The sequence below is a fragment of the Orcinus orca genome, chromosome X (assembly GCF_937001465.1).
Source record: "Orcinus orca chromosome X, mOrcOrc1.1, whole genome shotgun sequence".
Lineage (NCBI taxonomy): Eukaryota > Metazoa > Chordata > Mammalia > Artiodactyla > Delphinidae > Orcinus > Orcinus orca.
This window is the reverse complement of record NC_064580.1, coordinates 64,800,147-64,822,817: the sequence shown is the minus strand read 5'-3', so window position 1 is coordinate 64,822,817 and position 22,671 is coordinate 64,800,147. Positions and strand designations below refer to the sequence as shown.

Genomic DNA, 22,671 nt, shown 5'->3' with positions numbered 1-22,671 from the left:
GCTTTTCTTTTTTTTGCCGTTTCTGCCAAGCTGTGTGGCTTGTTGGGTTTTGGTTCCCAGGCCAGAGGTTGGGCTTGAGCCTCTGGGGTAGGAGTGCTGAGTCCAGGATACTGGAACACCAGAGAATTCCTGACTCCAGGGAATGTTAATCAGTGAGAACTCTCCCAGAGGTCTCCATCTCAACCCCAAGACCCAGTTCCACTCAACTGCCTGCAGGCTTCAGTGCTGAATGACACACGCCAAATAACAAGCAAGACAAGAACACAAAACCAACAATCAGCAGACAGGCTGCCTAACATCATATTAAGCCCACAGACACCCCAAGACACACAACCTGATGCAGCTCTGCCCATAAGAGGCCAAAAGTCCAGCACCACACACCAAACTGTAGGCACCAGTCCCTCCGACCAGGAAGCCTACACAAGCCACTGGAACAACCTAATCCAAGGGGGGCAGACACCAGAAGCAAGAGGAATTATGACCTACAGCCTGCAGAGAGGAGACCTCAAACACAGAAAGTTAGACAAAATGAGAAGACAGAGAAATATGTTGCAGACGAAGGAGCAAGGTAAAAACCCATAAGACCAAATAAATAAAGAGGAAATACACAGTCGACCTAAAAAAGAATTCAGAGTAATGACAGTACAGATGATCCAAAATTGTGGAAATAGAATGGAGAAAACAGAAGAAACGTTTAATAAGGATCTAGAAGAACTAAACAACAAACTGTGATGAACAACACAATAAATAAAATTAAAAATACACCAAAGGGCTTCCCTGGTGGTACAGTGTTTAAGAATCCACCTGTCAATGCAGGGGACACGGGTTCGATCTCTGGCCCAGGAAGATCCCACATGCCGCGGAGCAACTAACCTCGTGTGCCACAACTACTGAGCCTGTGCTCTAGAGCTTGTGAGCCACAACTACTGAGCCCATGTGCCACAACTACTGAAGCGCACGCGCCTAGAGCTCGTGATCCACAGTGAGGGAAGCCACTGCAATGAGAAGCCCATGCACCGCAACGAAGAGTAGCCCCCGCTCGCTGCAACTAGAGAAAGCCCGCGTGCAGCAACGAACACCCAACACAGTCAAAAATAAATTAATTAATTAATTAAATTAAAAAAAAATTAGAGACTAAAAAAAAACACACCAAAAGCACTGTCTTAAGGTTTCCTTTGCTGTGCAAAAGCTTTGAAGTTTCATTAGGTCCCATTTGTTTATTTTTGTTTTTATTTCCATTTCTCTAGGAGGTGGGTCAAAAAGGATCTTGCAGTGGTTTATGTCATAGAGTGTTCTTCCTATGTTTTCCTCTAAGAGTTTGACAGTTTCTGTCCTTACATTTAGATCTTTAATCCATTTTGAGCTTATTTTTGTGTATGGTGTTAGGGAGTGCTCTAATTTCATTCTTTTACATGTAGCTGTCCAGTTTTCCCAACACCACTTGTTGAACAAACTATCTTTTCTCCATTGTATATTGTTGCCTCCTTTATAAAAGATAAGGTGACCATATGTGAATGGATTTATCTCTGGGTTTCTATCCTATTCCACTGATCTATATTTCAGTTTTTGTGTCAGCACCATACTGTCTTGATTACTGTAGCTTTGTAGTATAGTATGAACTCAGGGAGCCTGATTCCTCCAGCTCCATTTTTCTTTCTCAAGATTCCTTTGGCTCTTTGGGGTCTTTTGTGTTTCCATACAAATTGTGAAATTTTTTGCTCTACTTCTGTGAAAAATGCCATTGATAGTTTGATTGGGATTGCACTGAGTGTGTAGATTTCTTTAAGTAGTATAGTCATTTTCACAATGTTGATTCTTCCAATCCAAAAACATGGTATGTCTCTCCAAATGTTTGTATCATCTTTAATTTCCTTCATCAGTATCTTATAGTTTTCTGCATACAGGTCTTTTGTCTCCTTAGGTAGGTTTATTCCTTGGTATTTTATTCTTTTTGTTGCAAAGGTAAATGGGAGTGTTTCCTTAATTTCTCTTTCAGACTTTTCATCCTTAGTGTACAGGACTGCAAGAGATTTCTCTGCATTAATTTTGTATCCTGCTACTCTACCAAATTCATTGATTAGCTCTAGTAGTTTTCTGGTAGCATGTTTAGGATTCTCTATGTATAGAATCATGTCATCTGCAAACAGTGACAGTTTTATTTCTTCCTTTCTGATTTGGATTTCTTTTATTTCCTTCTCTTCTCTGATTGCTGAGGCTAAAACTTCCAAAACTAAGTTGAGTAAGAGTGGTGAGAGTGGGCAACCTTGTCTTGTTCCTGATCTTAGAGGAAATGGTTTCAGTTTTCCACCATTGAGAACGATGTTGGCTGTGGGTCTGTCATATATGGCCTTTATTATGTTGAGGTAGGTTCCCTCTATGCCCACTTTCTGGAGAGTTTTTATCATAAATGGGTGTTGAATTTTGTCAGAAGCTTTTTCTGCATTTATTGAGATGATCATACGGTTTTTCTCCTTCAATTTGTTAATATGGTGTATCACATTGATTGATTTGTGTAGATTGAAGAATCCTTGCATTCCTGGGATAAACCCCACTTGATCATGGTGTATGATCCTTTTAATGTGTTGTTGGATTCTGTTTGGTAATATTTTGCTGAGGATATTCACATCTATGTTCATCAGTGATATTGGCCTGTAGTTTTCTTTTTTGTGACATCTTTGTCTGGTTTTGGTATCAGGGTGATGGTGGCCTCATAGAATGAGTTTGGGAGTGTTCCTCCCTCTGCTATATTTTGGAAGAGTTTGAGAAGGACAGGTGTTAGCTCTTCTCTAAATGTTTGATAGAATTGACCTGTGAAGCCATCTGGTCCTGGGCTTTTGTTTGTTGGAAGATTTTTAATCACAGTTTCAATATCAGTACTTGTGATTGGTCTGTTAATATTTTCTATTTCTTTCTGGTTCAGTCTTGGAAGGTTGTGATTTTCTAAGAATTTGTCCATTTCTTCCAGGTTGTCCATTATATTGGCATATAGTTGCTTGCAGTAATCTCTCACGATCCTTTGTACTTCTGCAGTGTCAGCTGTTATTTCTCCTTTTTCATAACTAATTCTGTTGATTTGAGTCTTCTCCCTTTCTTTCTTGAAGAGTCTGGCTAATGGTTTATGAATTTTGTTTATCTTCTCAAGGAAACAGTCTTTTAGGTTTATTAATCTTTGCTATTGTTTCATTTGTTTTTCATTTATTTCTGATCTGATCTATGATTTCTTTCCTTCTGCTAACTTTGGATTTTTTGTTTGGTTGCTTCTTTTTCTGTCTCTAATTGCTTTAGGTGTAAGGTTAGGTTGTTTATTTGAGATTTTTCTTATTTCTTGAGGTAGGATTGTATTGTTATAGACTTCCCTCTGAGAACTGCTTTTGTTGCATCCATAGGTTTTGGGTCGTCGTGTTTTCCTTGTCATTTGTTTCTAGGCATTTTTTCATTTCCGTATTGATTTCTTCAGTGATCTCTTGGTTATTTAGTAGCATATTGTTTAGCCTCCATGTGTTTGTATTTTTTAGTTTTTTCCTGCAATTGATATCTATTCTCATAGTGTTGTGGTCGGAAAAGGTACTTGATACAATTTCAGTTTCCTTAAATTTACCATGGCTTCATTTGTGACACAAGATATTTGCAAATGAAACAACTGAAAAAGGATTAATCTCCAAAATATACAAGCAGCTCATGCAGCCCAATATCAAAAAAACAAACAACCCAATCCAAATATGGGCAGAAGACCTAAATAGACATTTCTCCAAAGAAGATATACAGGTTGCCAACAAACACATGAAAGGATGCTCAACATCACTAATCATTACAGAAATGCAAGTCAAAACTATAATGAGGTATCACCTCACACTGGTCAGAATGGCCATCATCAAAAAATCTACAAACAATAAATGCTGGAGAGGGTGTGCAGAATGGGGAACTCTCTTGCAACGGTGGTGGGAATGAAAATTGATACAGCCACTATGCAGAACAGTATGGAGGTTCCTTAAAAAGCTAAAAATAGAACTACCATATGACCTGCAATCCCAGTCCTGGGCAAATACCCTGAGAAAACCATAATTCAAAAAGAGTCATGTACCACCACAATGTTCATTGCAGCTCTATTTACAATACTCAGGACATAGAAACAACCTAAGTGTCCACTGACATATGAATGGATAAAGAAGATGTGGCACATATATATAACGGAATATTACTCAGCCATAAAAAGAAACGAAATTGAGTTATTTGTAGTGAGTTGGATGGACCTAGATACTGTCATACAGAGTGAAGTAAGTCAGAAAGAGAAAAATGAATACCATATGCTAACACATATATATGGAATCTAAAGAAAAAAACAAGGTTATGAAGAACCTAGGGGCAGGACAGGAATAAAGACGCAGACCTACTAGAGCATGGACTTGAGGACACAGGGAGGGGGAAGGGTAAGCTGGGACGAAGTGAGAGAGTGGCATGTACATATATACACTACCAAATGTAAAATAGATAGCTAGTGGGAAGCAGCTGCATAGCACAGGGAGATCAGGTCGGTGCCTTATGACCACCTAGAGGGGTGGGATAGGGAGGATGGGAGGGAGACACAAGAGGGAGGTTATATGGGGATATATGTATACATGTAGCTGATTCACTTTTTTATACAGCAGAAACTAATGCAATATTGGAAAGCAATTAAAATCCAATAAAGATGTTTAAAAAATACACTAGAAGGAATCAATAGCAGAATAACTAAGTCAGAAGAACAGATAAGTGAGGTGGAAGATAGAATGGTGGAAATCACTGCCACAGAGCAGAATAAAAAATGCAGAATGAAAAGAATTGAGGACAGTCTCAGAGACCTCTGGGACAACATTAAACACACCAACATTGAAATTATAGGGGTTCCAGAAAAAAAAGAAAAATAGAAAGGGTCTGACAAAATACTTGAAGAGATTATACTTGAAAACTTCCCTAACATGGGAAAAGAAATAGTAAGTCAAGTCCAGGAAGTGCAGAGAGTCCTGTACAAGATAAACCCAAGGAGAAACATGCTGAGACGCAATTTTTTTTTTTTTTTTTGCGGTATGTGGGCCTCTCACTGCCGCGGCCTCTCCCGTTGTGGAGCACAGGCTCCAGATGCGCAGGCCCAGCAGCCACGGCTCATGGGCCCAGCCGCTCCATGGCACGCGAGATCCTCCCGGACCGGGGCACGAACCCGCACCCCCCGCATCGGCAGGCAGGCTCCCAATCACTGCACCACCAGGGAAGCCCACTGAGACACATATTAATCAAACTATCAAAGATTAAATACAAAGAAAAAATATTAAAAGAAGCAAGGGAAACCAACATATAACATACAAGGGAACACCCAGAACGTTATCAGCTGATCTTTCAGCAGAAACTCTTCAGGCCAGAGGAATGGCAGGATATATTTAAAGTGATGGAAAGGAAAAATCTACAACCAAGATTACTCTACCAGCAAGGATCTCATTCAGATTCAATGGAGAAATCAAAAGTTTTACAGACAAGCAAAAGCTAAGAGAATACAGCACCACCAGACCAGCTTTGCAACAAATGCTTAAAGAACTTCTCTAGTCAGGAAACACAAGTGAAAAAAAGACCTACAAAAAGAAACCCAAAACAATTTAGAAAATGGTAATAGGAACAAACATATCGATAATTACCTTAAATGTAAATGGATTAAAGGCTCCAACCAAAAGGCACAGACTGGCTTAATGGATACAAAAACAAGACCTGTATATATGTTGTATATAAGAGACCCACTTCAGACCTGGGAACACATATAGACTGAAAGTGAGGGGATGGAAAAAGATATTCCATGCAAGTGGAAATCAAAAGAGAGCTGGAGTAGCAATACTCATATCAGACAAAATAGACTTCAAAATAAAGAGACAAGGAAGGACATTACATAATGAACAAGGGATCAATCCAAGAAGAAGATATAAAAATGGTAAATATTTATGCACCCAACATAGGTGCACCTCAATACATAAGGCAAATGCTAATAGCCATAAAAGGAGAATTTGACAGTATCACAATAATAGTGGGGGACTTTAACTCTCCAATTACACCAATGGATAGATCATGCAGACAGAAAATTAATAAGGAAACACAAGCCTTAAATGACACATTAGACAAGATAGACTTAATTGATATTTCTGGGACATTCTATCCCAAAGCAGCAGAATACAGTTTCTTCTCAAGTGCGCATGGAACATTCTACAGGGTAGATCACATCTTGGGTCTCAAAGCAAGCATCAGTAATTTAAGAAAATTGAAATCATATCAAGCATCTTTTCCAACCACAATGTTATGAGACTAGAAATCAATTACAGGAAAAAAACCTGTAGAAAACACAAACACATGGAGGCTAAACAATAAATTACTAAATAATGAAGAGCTCACTGAAGCTATCAAAGAGGAAATCAAAAAATACCTAGAAACAAATGACAATGAAAACATGACAACCTGAAACCTATAGGATGCAGTAAAAGCAGTCCTAAGAAGGAAGTTTAAACCAATACAATCCTACCTCAAGAAGCAAGAAAAATCTCAAAAAAATAACCTAACCTTAAACCTAAAGCAACTAGAGAAAGAAGACCAAACAAAACCCAGAGTTGTTAGAAAGAAAGAAATCATAAAGATCATAGCAGAAATAAATGAAATAGAAGCAAAGATCAATAAAACTAAAAGCTGGGTCTTTGAGAAGATACACAAAATTGATAAACCTTTAGCTAGACTCATCAAGACAAAAAGGGAGATTTTAATTTCAATAAAATTAGAAATTAAACTAAATGAAATTAGAAACGAAATTAGAAATGAAAAAGAAGTTACAACTGACTACAAAGGATTATAAGAGACTCTTACGGGTGACTATATGCCAATAAAATGGACAACCTGGGAGAAATGGACAAATTCTTAGAAATGTACAACCTTCAAATACTGAACCAGGAAGAAATAGAAAATATGAACAGACCAATCACAAGTAATGAAATTGAAACTGTGATTAGAAACCTTCCAACAAACAGAAGTCCAGGACCAGAGGGCTTCACCAGCGAATTTTATCAAATGTTTAGAGAAGAGCTAACACCTATCCTTCTCAATCTCTTCCAAAAAATTGCAGAGGGAGGAACATTCCCAAACTCATTCTACAAGGCCACCATCACCCTGATACTAGAACCAGACAAAGATATCCGCAAAAAAGAAAATTACAGGCCAATTGCACTGATGAACATAGATGCAAAAACTCTCAACATAACACTAGCAAAGAGAACCCAACAACACATTAAAAGGATCATACACCATGATCAAATGGTATTTATCTCAGGGATGCAAGGAATTTTTAATATTTGCAAATAAATCAGTGTGATACACCATACTAACAAATTGAAGAACAAAAACCATATGATCATCTCAATAGATGCAGAAAAAGCTTTTGACAACATTCAACACCAATTTATGATGAAAACTCTCCAGAAAGTGGGCATACAGGAAACCTACCTCAACGTAATAAAGGCTATATATGACAAACCCACAGCAAACATTATTCTCAATGGTGAAAAACTGAAAGCATTTCCTCTAAAATCGGGAACAAGACAAGGGTCCCTACTTTTGCCACTATTATTCAACATAGTTTAGGAAGTCCTAGACATGGTAATTAGAGAAGAAAAAGAAAGAAAAGGAATCCAAATTGGCAAAGAAGAAGTACAATTGTCACTGTTTGGAGATGACATGATACTATACATAGAAAATCCTAAAGATGCCACCAGAAAATTACTAAAGCTCATCAATGAATCTGGTAAAGTTGCAGGATACAAAATTAATACACAGAATCTCTTGCAATCCTATACACTAAAAACAAAAGATCAGAAACATAAATTAAGGAAACAATCCCATTTACCATTGCAATGAAAAGAATAAACTGCCTAGGAATAAACCTACCTAAGGAGGCAAAAGGCATATATGCAGAAAAATATAAGATACTGATGAAAGAAATCAAAGACGACACAAACAGATGGAAAGTTATACAATGTTCTTGGATTGGAAAAATCAATATTGTGAAAATGACTATATTAACCAAAGCAATCTACAGATTCAATGCAATCCCTATCAAATTGCCAATGGCATTTTTCACAGAAATAGAAAAAAATTTTACAATTTGTATGGAAACACAAAAGACCTCGTATAGCAAAAGCAATCTTGAGAATAAAAAGAAAAAGAGCTGGAGGAATCAGCCTCCCTGACTTCAGACTATACTACAGAACTAGAGTAATCAAGACACTATGGTACTGACACAAAAACAGAAATACAGATCAATGCAAGAGGATAGAAAGTCCAGAGATAAACCCACGCATGTATGGTCACCTAATCTATGACACGGGAGGCAAGAATACATAATGGAGCAAAGACAGCCTCTTCAATAAGTGGTGCTATTCAATGCAATCCCTATCAAACTACCACTGGCATTTTTCACAGAACTAGAACAAAAAATTTTACAATTTGTATGGAAACACAAAAGACCCCGAATAGCCAAAGCAATCTTCAGAACAAAAAACGGAGCTGGAGGAATCAGACTCCTTAACTTCAGACTATACTACAAAGCTACAGTAATCAAGACAGTATGGTACTGGCACAAAAACAGAAACATAGATCAATGGAACAGGATAGAAAGCCCAGAGAAAAACCCACGCACATATGGTCACCTTATCTTTGATAAAGGAGGCAGGAATGTACAGTGGAGAAAGGACAGCCTCTTCAATAGGTGGTGCTGGGAAAACTGGACAGGTATATGTAAAAGTATGAGATTAGATCACTCCCTAACACCATACACAAAAATAAGCTCAAAATGGATTAAAGACCTAAATGTAAGGACAGAAACTATCAAACTCTTCGAGGAAAACATAGGCAGAACACTCTATGACATAAATCACAGCAAGATCCTTTTTGACCCACCTCCTAGAGAAATGGAAATAAAAACAAAAATAAACAAATGGGACCTAATGAAACTTCAAAGCTTTTGCACAGCAAAGGAAACCATAAAGAAGACCAAAAGACAACCCTCAGAATGGGAGAAAATATTTGCAAATGAAGCAACTGACAAAGGATTAATCTCCAAAATTTACAAGCAGCTCATGCAGCTCAATAACAAAAAAACAAACAACCCAATCCAAAAATGGGCAGAAGACCTAAATAGACATTTCTCCAAAGAAGATATACAGACTGCCAACAAACACATGAAAGAATGCTCAACATCATTAATCATTAGAGAAATGCAAATCAAAGCTACAATGAGGGGGCTTCCCTGGTGGCGCAGTGGTTGAGAGTCCGCCTGCCGATGCAGGGGACATGGGTTCATGCCCCAGTCTGGGAGGATCCCACATGCCGTGGAGCGGCTGGGCCCGTGAGCCATGGCTGCTGAGCCTGCACGTCCAGAGCCTGAGCTCCGCAGTGGGAGAGGCCACAGCAGTGAGAGGCCTGCGTACCGAAAAAAAAAAAAAAAAAAAAAACTACAATGAGATATCATCTCACACCAGTCCAAATGGCCATCATCAAAAAATCTAGAAACAATAAATGCTGGAGAGGGTGTGGAGAAAAGGGAACACTCTTGCACTGCTGGTGGGAATGTGAATTGGTACAGCCACTATGGAGAACAGTATGGAGGTTTCTTAAAAAAACTACAAACAGAACTACCATATGACCCAGCAATCCCTCTACTGGGCATATACCCTGAGAAAACCATAATTCAAAAAGAGTCATGTACCAAAATGTTCATTGCAGCTCTATTTAATAGCCAGGAGATGGAAACAACCTAAGTGTTCATCATTGGATGAATGGATAAAGAAGATGTGGCACATATATACAATGGAATATTACTCAGCCTTAAAAAGAAATGAAATTGAGCTATTTGTAATGAGGTGGATGAACCTAGAGTCTGTCATACAAAGTGAAGTAAGTCAGAAAGAGAAAGACAAATACCATATGCTAACACATATATATGGAACTTAACAAAAAAAAATGTCATGAAGAACCTAGGGGTAAGACAGGAATAAAGACACAGACCTACTAGAGAATGGACTTGAGGAAATGGGGAGGGGGAAGGGTAAGCTGTGACAAAGCAAGAGAGAGGCATGGACATATATACACTACCAAACGTAAAATAGATAGCTAGTGGGAAGCAGCCGCATAGCACAGGGAGATCAGCTCGGTGCTTTGTGACCACCTAGAGGGGTGGGATTGGGAGGGTGGGAGGGAGGGAAATGCAAGAGGGAGGAGATATGGGAACATATGTATATGTATAACTGATTCACTTTGTTATAAAGCAGAAACTAACACACCATTGTAAACCAATTATACTCCAATAAAGATGTAAAAAAAAAAAAAGTGGTGCTGGGAAAACTGGGCAGCTACATGTAAAAGAATGAAATTAGAACACTCCCTAATACTATACACAAAAATAAACTCAAAATGGATTAAAGACCTAAATGTAAGTCCAGACACTATAAAACTCTTAGAGCAAAACATAGGCAGAACACTCTTTGATATAAATTGCAGCAAGATTTTTTTTGACCCACCTCCTAGAGTAATGAGAATAAAAACAGAAATAAAGAAATGGGACCTAATTAAACGTAAAGCTTTTTCACAGCAAAGGAAACCATGAAAAAGACAAAATGACAACCCTCAGGATGGGAGAAAATATTTGCAAACGAAGCAACTGAAAAAGGATTAATCTCCCAAATATACAAACAGCTCATGCAGCTCAATATCAAAAATACAAACAACCCAATCCAAGAATGGGTGGACGACCTAAATAGACATTTCTCTAAGGAAGACATACAGGTGGCCAACGAACAGATGAAGAAATGCTCAATATCACTAATTATTAGAGAAATGCAAATCAAAACCACAATGAGATATCACCTCACCCCAGTCAGAATGGCCATCATCACAAAATCTACAAACAACAAATGCTGGAGAGGGTGTGCAGAAAAGGGAACCCTCTTGCACTCTTGGTGGGAATGTAAATTGATAGAGCTACTATGGAAAGCAGTATGGAGGTTCCTTAAAAAGCTAAAAATATAACTACCATGTGACCCAGCAATCCCACTACTGGGCATATACCCTTAGAAAAACATAATTCAAGAAGATACATGCAGCCAGTGTTCATTGCAGCACTATTTACAATAACCGGGACATGGGAGAAAACTAAATGTCCATCAACAGAGAAATGGATAAAGAAGATGTGGTATACATATATACAATGGAATATTCCTCAGCCATAAAAAGGAATGAAATTGGGTCATTTGTAGAGACATGAATAGACCTAGAGGCTGTCATACAGAGTGAAGTAAGTCAGAAAGAGAAAAACAAATACCATATATTAACGCATATATGTGAAATCTGAAAAAATTGGTATAGACAATCTTATTTACAAAGCAGAAATAGATACAAAGTGGGGGGGTGAATTGGAAGATTGCGACCGACACATATATACTATTGATACTATGTATAAAATAGATAAATGATAACCTAGTGTATAGCACAGGGAACTCTACCTAGTGCTCTCTGCTGATCTAAATGGGAAGGAAATCCAAAAAAGAGGGGATGTATGTATACATATAGCTGATTCACTTTGCTGTACAGCAGAAACTAACAGTTTTAAAGCAACTATACTCCCATAAAAATTAAAAAAACAAAACCAAAAAACCTGCTGTTGCAGTCCTCCTCCAGGCCTCTGGCTTTCTGTGGCCTCTGTTCTCGGGGGCTATCCTGTTTAGAACATAAGGAAATTGGCCCACTCCGAAACTGAATACAAAGGAGCAAGGCCCCTTCTTTGCTTAATGTCCCCTGGCCCAGACCTTCTGACCCTAAATATCCCTTTCCTTCTTTTCACTACCTGCAGGAGAACAGAGGCCCTGTGAGAGACCCTCGGGAGGAAGTGACACCCTAACTCCACCCACCATCTGCCCCCAATGTGCAGCAATTCCTATTTAAAAACTCAGTCCTTGACTCAAAGGGAGGTTTGTGAGCTCCTGCCAAGAGCTGTAAATATTTCAACATGCCTTGTTTCCTTGAATGTATATGACCTGGGATCTGGCCCCTCCTCTCCCTGGGCTCCTAGAGAATTGAGGAACAAAGAAAACATGGCCAGTCCTTAGCTACAGGATACCCGGGTAAAACTGCAGAAGAATACAGAGGAGAGATGGGGAAGAGATGGCGTGGGGAGGTGGAAGGTGGGGAGGAGAGGTTGATTCCTCTTCCAGAAATATTTAGAGAAAGGTATAGCAACTCACTTTCTAGGAGCTGGAAAAGGTTACTGGATGATGATGAGGATGATGTTGATGATAATAATAATACCAACCCCTTCACAATTTACAAATGTCTTTCACATACAGAATCTCATGTGACCCTTCATAGTCCTATAAAAGTAAATACTGTCAATCTCACCATGAAGATGAGAACACTGAAGGCTTGAAAGGTTATATGACTTATTCAGGCTAACCAACTAAAAAGAGATGGTTTCTCTGGCCCTGTTTTGGACCCAAGGACCATGACTCTGGGTAGAGTAAGACGGGTGGTTAGAAGAGTATGTCATGTATCACAAGACTGTGAGACTTTTGTTTACTAAACCCTTTCTTGGTCCTCTCTTTTTATCCCTTAGTCATAAGGATGCCCTGAGGCTACAGGAATGGAAAACTCTGCAGCAGTCTTCCTTGGTAGCTGTGCTCCTCCCATCTTTAGTATGTATTAGGTGATATCTAAAGGCAGGAGTTCTGGTCTCATACTCTCTGGGTTCAAATCTTGGCTCTGCTATTATTTGCTATATGAGCTAAGCAAGCTACTTAACTTCTGTGCATCTTTCTCTTTATCTGTGAAATGGAGGAAATAATAGTACCTACCTCATAGAGTTGTTCAGAATTTAAATGGGTTGGTACATGTAAAGTGCTTAACATAATGCCTAGCACAGAATTAATTGCTAAATGCTAAATAAATGTTAGCAATTTCTATTGTTATTATTACTATTATTATTACTATTAGGGTGCTTGATGGAAGTAAGAAGCTAAATGTCAAAGAAATAACACTGTGGAAGAGCAGCTATCACTAGGCTGTATGCTTTGTGTCTTTTCCCCATAATAGGGAAAGCTTATAGGGAGTCATCTCCCTACTTTTACCCAGTCCTCTTGGGATCAGTGGCAACCCCACATGAGGGGCATGGGTGATGAACAGAAGAAGAGTTCTTTTCTTTGTGAGAAGCTCAGTTACCTAAACAAGTGACTGAACTTGTGACCTGAGTCTCATAGGCACCATGTTTTAAGCAACTGTGCTAATTGGCCCAGACAGACATCACACACCCAGCTATACACACGTACACACAGGTCTGGACACATGGGTGTATGCACATACCCTTCCAGCCTGGGTAAGAAGGTGGGTGGACAGATCCACAGAATAAATTAGACAAGGAGACTGTGTGGGGACTGCTAGTTTAGTGACATTTCCTTTCCTTTTTTCCCTTTAGCTGCATGGAAGCAGGGAAGCAACTAACCTGGGAGTTTCACTTCCTCCCTCTCCATCCTCACTGAAAGCACTTTTGACTCTAGTTAGGACATGGGTGTCTGTCTCCTCCCCCCTTCGACTCCTCTACAATCAATTCTGCAGTATTTTTTGGCAAGAAGAGAGATGATAGGGGCTCAAAAAAGAATGAAGAGTTCTATTCTATCGAGAACTGTTGAAGCTACTGAAAACCCATCTGAAGTCTCTGGAAGTTCAGTTGGCTGAGGAATTGTGGGACAACAATAGTGAGGATTTGAAGAGGAAGGGTGCAACTGACCAGGACATTTGTTGAATACTATTGAGTAAGACCTGCTACAATGCTATCTCTTTGACTGGGGTCCTGGGGCTGTGAAAAAAGGAGGTGTGGAAATGATGAAAAGGTTTCACAGCAGCTATCTTACTGCAAAAATCCAGAGGTGATAGCTTCTACACTCTTGAGTGCTTCACAGGAAGTCACCCTTCCCCAAGAAAGTGGAGAATAAGAGAGGAGAAAGGGGAAAAGGGGAAAGATACTTCCACAGGATGTGTGGGAATGGGCCTGAGATCCAGTCTGGAGTGAGGCCTGTACAACATCCAAACCCCAGTTGTTCCTCTAATTGAATGAGGGAAAGAAGAGAGAACAATGCTGGGAGCAAAGGGATGGCGTATGAGCAGAGGTATTACAAATGCACTGTGAAAATAGGAGGAGCCAAGAAAATGTGTGATTGGGACAGCCAGTTTTAGCCCTTCTTCTACCAACCCCAGAAACAAGCAAACAAGAGAACAGAGAAAGACAAGACTTCCAGGGTGAAGAAGCATGTACTTCCTCAAGCCACCCAAGCAGGCCACATTCCCTACCCACAAAATAAGTGCCAAGTGATTTCACACTAGTAATCATTAGTACCTTGACTTCAAGGCAAATGATTAGACATCCCTAGGCTTAGTCCTCTGTCACCCTTAAACCAGGAGAGGGCTGGAGTATTCTAAACCCTCTTCCCAATAACCTTTGAATACCAAGAGGGATGCAGGATAAGGAGAGGATGGAAGCAGAAAGAAACTTACAATAAATGTTTCCAAGCCCCACTGTTGGGGAGTTGCAAAGAGTCCATGCCAAGAGGTACAATCCAGGCTGGCCATATTCCCTCCATCACTCTTACCTAACAAGTTTCCCAATCTGGGCCCTTTGCACTAGTCCGCCACAACCCCTACAGAAGCTTCTGTTACATTAAACCTAATTCTGTAAACAGATGAGAAAAGATGTTTTTCAGATAGAATACTCATAATCCATGGCTTGAGGTGTAGAGTGCGTGTGTGTGTGTGTGTGTGTGTGTGTGTGTGTGTGTGTGTTTTATGAATAAAGCTTTTTCTCTAAGGTTTACTCATTCAATTCCAGGTGAAATAATTCCTTTCAAAACAGGAAATCCCACTCCATCTTTCACACAATCTGAAAAGAATAAATGATTCTTTCAAAATGTAATAAAACAAAAAGATGTTGATGGGAAAGGCAGTATACCCTCCTGGGAAACTGGTCTGCTCAAAAGGTCCAGATGACATCCTTTATATATTTCTGTAAATGTTGATAGTCCATCTGTTTGTTTACTCTTCATGGCACTGCAGGAAATATTTCCAAAGCAAGTATAAATTCAGGGAAAAGGAGAGAGAGCTCTGTGCCTGCTACTTCAGTAGCTACACTCTCAGCTAAGCCCTGAGTGAAGCTGAAGTTGCCCAGAAATTGTGGATACTCAATATGGCCTTCTCTAGGATGGCAAGCAGCAGCCCTCTCATACCCACTACAAGGCAGCAGCCCTTAGCCAGCTATAAAGATGCCCTGTCTGAAGCCCCCTGAAGGAAAACACCGTATTGCACTTAGGAATCTTGGTTTACTCTTCTATCCTGAAGTAACAGAAAACCAAGATCATACTAATCATTTCTGAGAAATGAGAATGAGCTGTGGAAAATTAAGTTTCAGGAGAGGGGTCCAAACTGAGGCTTAAGGGAATGCTTGCAGTTTAATGCTTTTTAGAAGCAGGCTCAAATGCTGGGAAACAGCAGCATACAGAACTACTCTGCTAGCCTGCAGAAGGCCAAGTTGAGGGAATTCTCTTGGAGGCCCAATTCTATGCTAAGCAGGACATTCTGGGAGAAGCATTGTAGATCTGAAGTTGCCTTTACACACTGGGTTAAAAAAAAGTGGGTCTTTTCAACCACATCAGTACATATGAGTTAGCCCCATAGTCTTTTAATACACATGGAGAAATGATGTCTACATGGTTTTTCATTGCTTTCCCAATCTCCTCCCAACCCATCCACACCCTCATTCAGGCAGATTAACATGTTTCCATTTGTCTGAATGAGTCAAAATTTATGCCAAGTGAATAGTAAAGAATAAAATATCACATAATTTTAGAAGGATAGAACAGCAGAGCTAAGAAGTTTATCTAGTCAAACCCTTTCACTTTACAGATAGATAAACTGAGGTACAGAGAGGTAAAGTGCCTGCTCAAAGTCACAGAGTAAGTCAGGGGCACAAGTTTTCTAGCTCCTAGTCACTGCCTAGTTAGTATTACTGAGATCACCAGCCCATTGGGATCCATATTTAGACTTAGAATGAGCACTCGAGGCTACTGGACAGTGAGCTAGGGATCCAACTTCAATTGGCTACTCCAGCTCAAACAAGCATCCCCCTGGTTGGCTTCCAAGTACCCCAACCTCTCCTCCTCATCCCCTCCGGTATGAGTCAAGGTCTCAGTTTGGGACCCAGCTTGGTTGGAGAGGAGTCAGAGGAGTGACTTGAAAGATGCCTGGCCAATGGCCCTGTGACCCAAAGCGCCATAGCAGGCTCCGAGCCAACCTTCTCTGGACAGTAAGCAAAAGCCTTCAGCCAAAGGCAAGACATTGGCAGATTTGCTCAAAAGACGCCTGGCTCTCAAAGTCAGCAATTTAGTTGTCAGCCCAGTGAGACACTGAACTAAGCAATGAAAGCCCCTAAAATGGGGAAGAGAAAGATAGCTTAAACTGTCCCTGGCCCCATCTATCTTTGGGACTCTGCCCAAAGGCAGATTGTATCATTTATCCCATGCCTAGAAAATTATGTCTCCATCAGAGTGGCCCATGAGCCTGAACTATCTTGTGCCCAATAATGAACCTTCCTGACCATTATTACCCCTTTCCCCAGGTGGTGAGAGACACAGCTCCACCCTCCTCACCTGGGAGCCTACAAGGGTCATGCTTATAAACTGCCCAGGAAAAGATGCCTCCCATCATATATTATGGCTCAGTGCTAGACTGGCAGTCAAGGTGGAAAGTGCAGGGTACTGGGTTTACTCTGGAGCACGTTCAAAAAGACCTAAGCTTGGAGACAATGTTAAAAACTCTGACTTGTTCCGCCTTGTCTTCTGGACCCCCAACCCTAACCTTGCCCCAGCTCCAACTCATTTAGGGTTCCAGTAATGACCTGAGGCCTGCAATCAATGCTACCTTGCTCTTTCTTTCCTCCAAAATGCTTCCCTCTCATGCCAGGAAGCCATGATATACTTTCCACCAAATTGTTGGGTTGCCCATGTCCTGTTTGCTGCTTGGCCTGGGTTGGGGGAATTCCCAAATTTCCCACAAGCTCTACAAAAGTATAGGCTCATTTCTCTCTTGATTTTTTCCATTTTTCCCTAAATCGGACCTTGGTCACTTGCCTCCATCTCAAGAACCTTTTGTCTGCCAGTCATCCCAGGCCTAAGGCCCAGGGAAAGTTGGTTTCCTTTTCAAAATGGGTGAAGAGAAAGGACAAGATACATTGCCACCATAGAATTGTATGCACCACAGATTTCACAAAGACTGAACATTGCATGCTCTAGAATGGCCTGCATTCCACTTCCCTTCTACTCTCCATGGCTTTTTCACATGACCAGAGACCCCTCTGATGTGGAGTTAGCCCCCAGACATCAAAACAACCTTTCTCTGGGGCACACTCACAATAGTCCCAGTCATCTGCAGAGCCTTATACCCATTAAGCCAATCAGCACAGCTTTAGGACTGTGGAGATATTAGGCCTAGCCAAAGAGAATTTGGGTTGTGGGGTGCCTCCAAATATTAAATTCATAGCTTTCTAGAGATGCAAGCCATGTCAGACGTTAATAGAAATGGACAATGCACCAACCTCCTTGACTGTGGGAGTGTATATTCTATGTTCCTCAGAATGGCTATTGGGCAAACACTGGCTGACAAACATCTTAGCAAGCTTCTACTGGCTTATTCTATCCCTTTGAGACACCAGTGCTGTGGCATAGGTAGCTGAGAAATTTTGAGTAAACTGCAGAAAGTGTGTGGAGACAGAGGCACATTTGGAATCTCAGGACCTGAATGGTTGCTTGGCAAAGCTGAGGGGCTCAAGAAAGGTAGTGGTGAGGATGAGATTTTCTAGGAACTCAGGAGTGTAGTGGGGTGTTCTTGACTTTTTTAAAAAAAAAACTGAGGTGTTTCCCAGAGTCTCCAGTATCAAAAATAACTTTCATGAATTCAAGACACATACAGTAAGGACCCAAGCCAAAGTAGTCTGTGACCCTGGGGACATACCAAATTCCTCTCTGTCCTTTCCTGACCTATACTCACCATAACTTAAACTGGTAACCCCAGCCCCTCAATGGATCTAGTCTGTGTCAGAACACACACCAGCCACACCTCTGCACAGCTCACTGCTACCCCCGCTTCCCAGCTGCACTGTGAGGTCTTGACCGGAAAGTCTCAGCCAGCCCTCCCCCTGAGTCCCCTATGATCACCTACTTTGAAGTTTGTTCCCCAGCAGTGAACCTCTTCCTGGTAAAATAGTGGTTTTTCCAAGTTTTATTACACACTCCTAAGGCCCCAGCTCTAGGCCTGCTCACATCACATGAAAGCCAGGGCCTAGCTTCAGCCCATCCCCCATTACCTCCCATGAAGTTTTACCCAGACTTTGCCACTGACCCCGAAGGCCAACAGCCTGCCTTTAACCACAAGGCAATGCTCAGCAGGTGCCCTCCAAGGTAACCTAGGCAACAGCCAGAGGCCCTACACTGGCTTCCTTCCCAAGAGCCCCTGAACTGCATCAAAGCAGGGAAAATGTAGTCCCGGGGTGAGTGTGACAGTGACCTTCCGCCCAAATGTTGTTCCACACAGTCAGGGACCCCCTCCACTCAAGCGTCAACGCAGCCTGGGCAGTCCTGAGATTGCCTTGGACAGCCATTGCCGCACACTTGAACTTTCAAGTGGGGCCCGCACACTAGAACGCCGATGGATCACAAGGTCAGAGGCACCAAGAGTCCCAAAACCTCTTAAAGGGTAGCCTAGCAAACCAAAAAAAGAAAAAAGAGAGTCCTTGGTTGAGAGCCTAGGAGAGGCCCTCTAAGGGCTCAGGGAATCCACAGGTGGATGCCCCCAGAATTCAAGGTTTCTATTCACTAAATGATCCCCAGCCTCCCTCAAAGAGCAGCAGAAGTATGTGTTTGGGGGTGGAGAGAGGAGGGAACCCTTCAGTCCCAGGGCAACACTTATTCTGAGCTGCGTTTTAAAAAGCCACGTATTCTAAGCTGCAAACTTGCGGCGGGTCTCCAGTGGAGCTGTCCTGAGGAACCACAAGAGGGAGTGAGCCTTGAGGAAGACGGCATCCCAAGCCCCTCGGCTCGCTCCCGAGACTCCTCATGAGAACGGCTGAGGGGCTTCGCCGGCGGCTTGCTGAGAAAGCGGGATGGCTACTTTGACTTCTCCAAGTCCACAGGCAGGCTCAGGCTCAACGGGAGGAGCGCACAAGCCTGTGGTCCTGTGGCCGCGGAAGAGCGAGAGCTATGCCCCCAGCCCTGCTTGTCTTAGGGAAGAAGACCAAGTCAGCACCACACGAAGGCAGGAGGGGTGGAGGCCGGCATTCCGGCTAAAGACTAACGAGGCACCCAGCGGATAGCGGAGAGGCGCGGGGCGCCAGGCAGGGCAAGGCTGAGATTGGGGGCGGTGCGAAGTGAGCCTCAGGGCCCAGTCTGCCAGCCGCCTCACGCCTCTCTGGCAGGAGACCGCGGAGACTGCCTCCCTGCCTGCTTTGGGGTTCAGCTCAGAGGGCACAGAGATCCGCTCGCTCCCTCAGAGTGGCAGAGGACGGCCGGGCCCGGTTGGGCCGTAACCACGGCGGGCAAATAGACGCGCGCACACCCCCCACTCGCACTCCTTCCCTCCCTTCCTCTCTCTCCTGCAGATACACACGCCTGCCATGTGTTAGAGTCTTCGCTCAGTCACCAGGATTCCTAAAGTGTTTTTGACAGAAAACACCTCCGCTCCCCGTACAGGAACAGGGGCTGCTGCGGAGATCTGCGGTACAGTGTTTCTCTCAAAGTCCTCCCAACCTCCAAACTCTCTCCTCTCCCCATGTCTTCGCACTCCCCCCCCAAAAAAAACAAAAAACAAAAAAACCACAACATTCTGCAAATATTTTCCCCCAGTACACACGCTCAGAGTACTTTAAATAAACCCGAAAGGTGCGTCTGGATATGTCCCAGAGCAAAAAATTCATTCCTTGCGTATGATCAACGAAGGTCCCAGGTCCCACCCCCGGGACTTCTTGCGCCTAGTCTCCACAGCCGAGGCTGCCCAGAGCCCGGCAACCGGCGCTCTAGCAGCGCCACGGGCAAGGGGCAAGGGGGAGGAGTCCAAGCGGCGCGCTAGAGGGGTGCCTCGGACCAGGAGGTATAGGATCGGCGGCAGCCGGAGCGGACACCCTTGCCTAGAATGCCAGGTGGGGCGCGCGGAGCCGCTCACCTGCTTGGAACTCCACTTGGCGATTTTTCTCTCTTTCCTCCTGCAGCAACATGGAGTAGAGAATCCCGAAGGAGTTCTGGATGCCAAAGATGGAGCCGTTGCACCAGGTGGCAGCGAAGACCACCATCCAGCCGAAGCCACCTTCGGGGGGCTGGAAGCCGCGCGCGGTGCCGCGGGTCTCCACGGTGGGCGTGGGCTCGGGTTCGCGCACCGGCTCAGGCTCAAACTCCAGCTCCGGCAGTGGTGCAGGGTCCGGTAAGGGCTGGGGCTCCGGCTGGGGCTCTGGCTGGGGCTCGGGTGGGGGTACTGGCACGGGCTCGGGCTCGGGCTCCGGCTCCGGCTCCGGCTCGGGGCTACCCACCCGCTCCTGCTGTTCCTGGTCTGCCTCCCGCCAGGGCCCCTTAGCTTCCTCGCTCGCCGGGCTTTGCAGCGCCATCGCGGCCGGGGGACTGTGGCTTCTCGGGCCGGAGGAGCCGCTGTGTGGCTGGTACTTGTTTCTGCTGCTGCTGCTCCAAGCGCTGCTACTGCTGCCTCCTCCTCCCGGCTCCGCGCCCCAGCTGGCCAGCCTGTCCCGAGACAGACAGTCCCTCGAGCCCTCTCCTCCTCCTCCCCCATCCCCCCTCCTCCTCTCCCCATGTCATCTCTCTCCTCCCCCTCCTCCTCCTCTCCCTTCCCCCCAACCTCTTCCTCCCTCAACAGGCAGCCACTACAGCCTCTCTCTTCTCCCCAGCCCTTCCTCCTCCTCATACTCGCCTACCTACTCAATCCGCAGCTGTCTCCCTCAACTCCCTTTCCAAACTACTGAATTCTTTTCTCCTTGTCCAGAAGACCAGTAGAGGGATAGTTAAAATGGAAAAACGAGAGCATAAACTATCCTGTTCCTCTGCCCTCTCCTCCCTGCAGGCTCCAAACGAGCATTGATCAACCCAGAACCCCCAGGGAAGACCCCGCCTGTCCTTTGCTCCCACTCTCTCCTTTCTCACAAGTAGCCTGGAAGTGGGGTGGCCCCAGGGACCCCAGGACGAGAGGTGGCCCTTGAGAGACCCCACCCCTCAGTAGTGCCTATGCCCCCCCTTGGGTTTGAGGGGGACTTGGAAGGGACACCCAAGCTCGGACAGAGGGTGGGCACAGTCTTCTCGAGCCCGGGGGCTCAGCCCCCCACAGTCCTGCGCAACAGCCCCCCCATCCCCGTCTCTCCCCCTCCACCCCCGCCCTTCCCAGCAAATCCCTGGCGGGGCACGGATGGGAGGAGACGGCCCGGCAGCGAGGCCCGCCTCTCCGGGCAGTCAATCAGGGCTTTGTTTGCGCCAACCTGGAGCCCAGAGGAGCCGTAGAGGGCCGGGTCTGGGCCGGGGGCCGGGCCAGGTAGGGAGGGAGGTGCAGTGGCACCGGAGGGAGCCGGGCCCGGGCGGGGCGGGAGCTAGAGCTCAGCTCAGGCTCCTCCCGGCTCTCTGTCCCGCATTGGGGAACTGGGAGTCAGGGCCATGTCGAGCCGCCAGTTCGGGCAAGGGCCGCTCAGCCCGCAACATCCCAGCTGGGTTGGTCCCCCGGGCCTCCGCCGCGGCTTTTCGGGCGCTCGGGAACTCGGCCGAGGCGCTAGCGGAGGGATGTCTTCCCAGCACCCACCGCGCCCTTCCGCCCACCTCGGGCATAGAGACACAAGAATCCCGGTGAATGTCCCAGACTAAGGCCCTAACCCCGCGAGGGTAAGGGAGAGTTTGCTCCCTACGGAGTGCGCGGCTCTCGGGAGACGGGAGGGGTGATCTGCCCTGCGGGCGGCTGGGCTCCCTGACGCAGTGCACGGCTGTTTCCAGCCTCAGCCCTCGGGGCCGGCCCCAGCGATCCCGGGAAGCTCTGCCTCCCCTAAGGGCCCGCGCGTCTAATGCACTAATCATGAGTTCGTGGTGTGGTTACCAAGCTACTTCGCTCCCCACCAGCGAGCGGGCAAGCGCCAAGCCCTTTCTACCCAGCATCTCATTAACCTTCTTGCTGGGTGAAAAGACTGCATGGCAGGTGAAAATGCAGCTCAGGGCTGTGACATGCCCAGGAACACAGTCATTAAGCACCTGAACGCGGGCTGAGCTGAGCGGGAGGGTAGAGGTGTCCCAAGTAGCTTGCCATGCCCTGAAAGGAATCGGCCATAATTCACAAATCACGGGGGCCATGCCAGTCAGCAAAGCAGGCATTGCTAGAGGAATAGAGCATTCCCTTATTGCCCGGAGGTGAGTATTTTTATCACCTGCTTTTTCCAAGCAGGAAGGCAGAGGCTCAACGAAATCAAGGCGTTTATTAGCCGAAGGTCCTGGGAAAAGTCAAGTACAAGGTGGAATTCAAGGCAAAGCCTCGTGCTCCCTGAGCTTCACCACAGGCGGCTGG

At 44.4% G+C, this 22,671-nt stretch overlaps 1 protein-coding gene and 1 long non-coding RNA gene across 3 annotated transcripts in view; both read right to left on the bottom strand.

Annotated features, from left to right (window-relative positions):
- SLC16A2 (solute carrier family 16 member 2) overlaps nt 1-20,925 on the bottom strand; it is a 118,834-nt gene extending 97,909 nt beyond the window's left edge. The window contains exon 1 of one of the 2 annotated variants that reach the window (XM_004283809.4): nt 20,296-20,925. In XM_004283809.4, the coding sequence (XP_004283857.1) occupies nt 20,296-20,731 (436 nt within the window). In that variant the 5' untranslated portion in view covers nt 20,732-20,925. The remainder of the gene's footprint in view (nt 1-20,295) is intronic. The other variant, XM_033412921.2, reaches the window with a different exon arrangement.
- The window catches only part of LOC125963138 (uncharacterized), a 218,999-nt gene that overhangs the window by 160,310 nt on the left and 36,018 nt on the right, over nt 1-22,671 (bottom strand). The gene's annotated exons all lie outside the window — the stretch shown is intronic.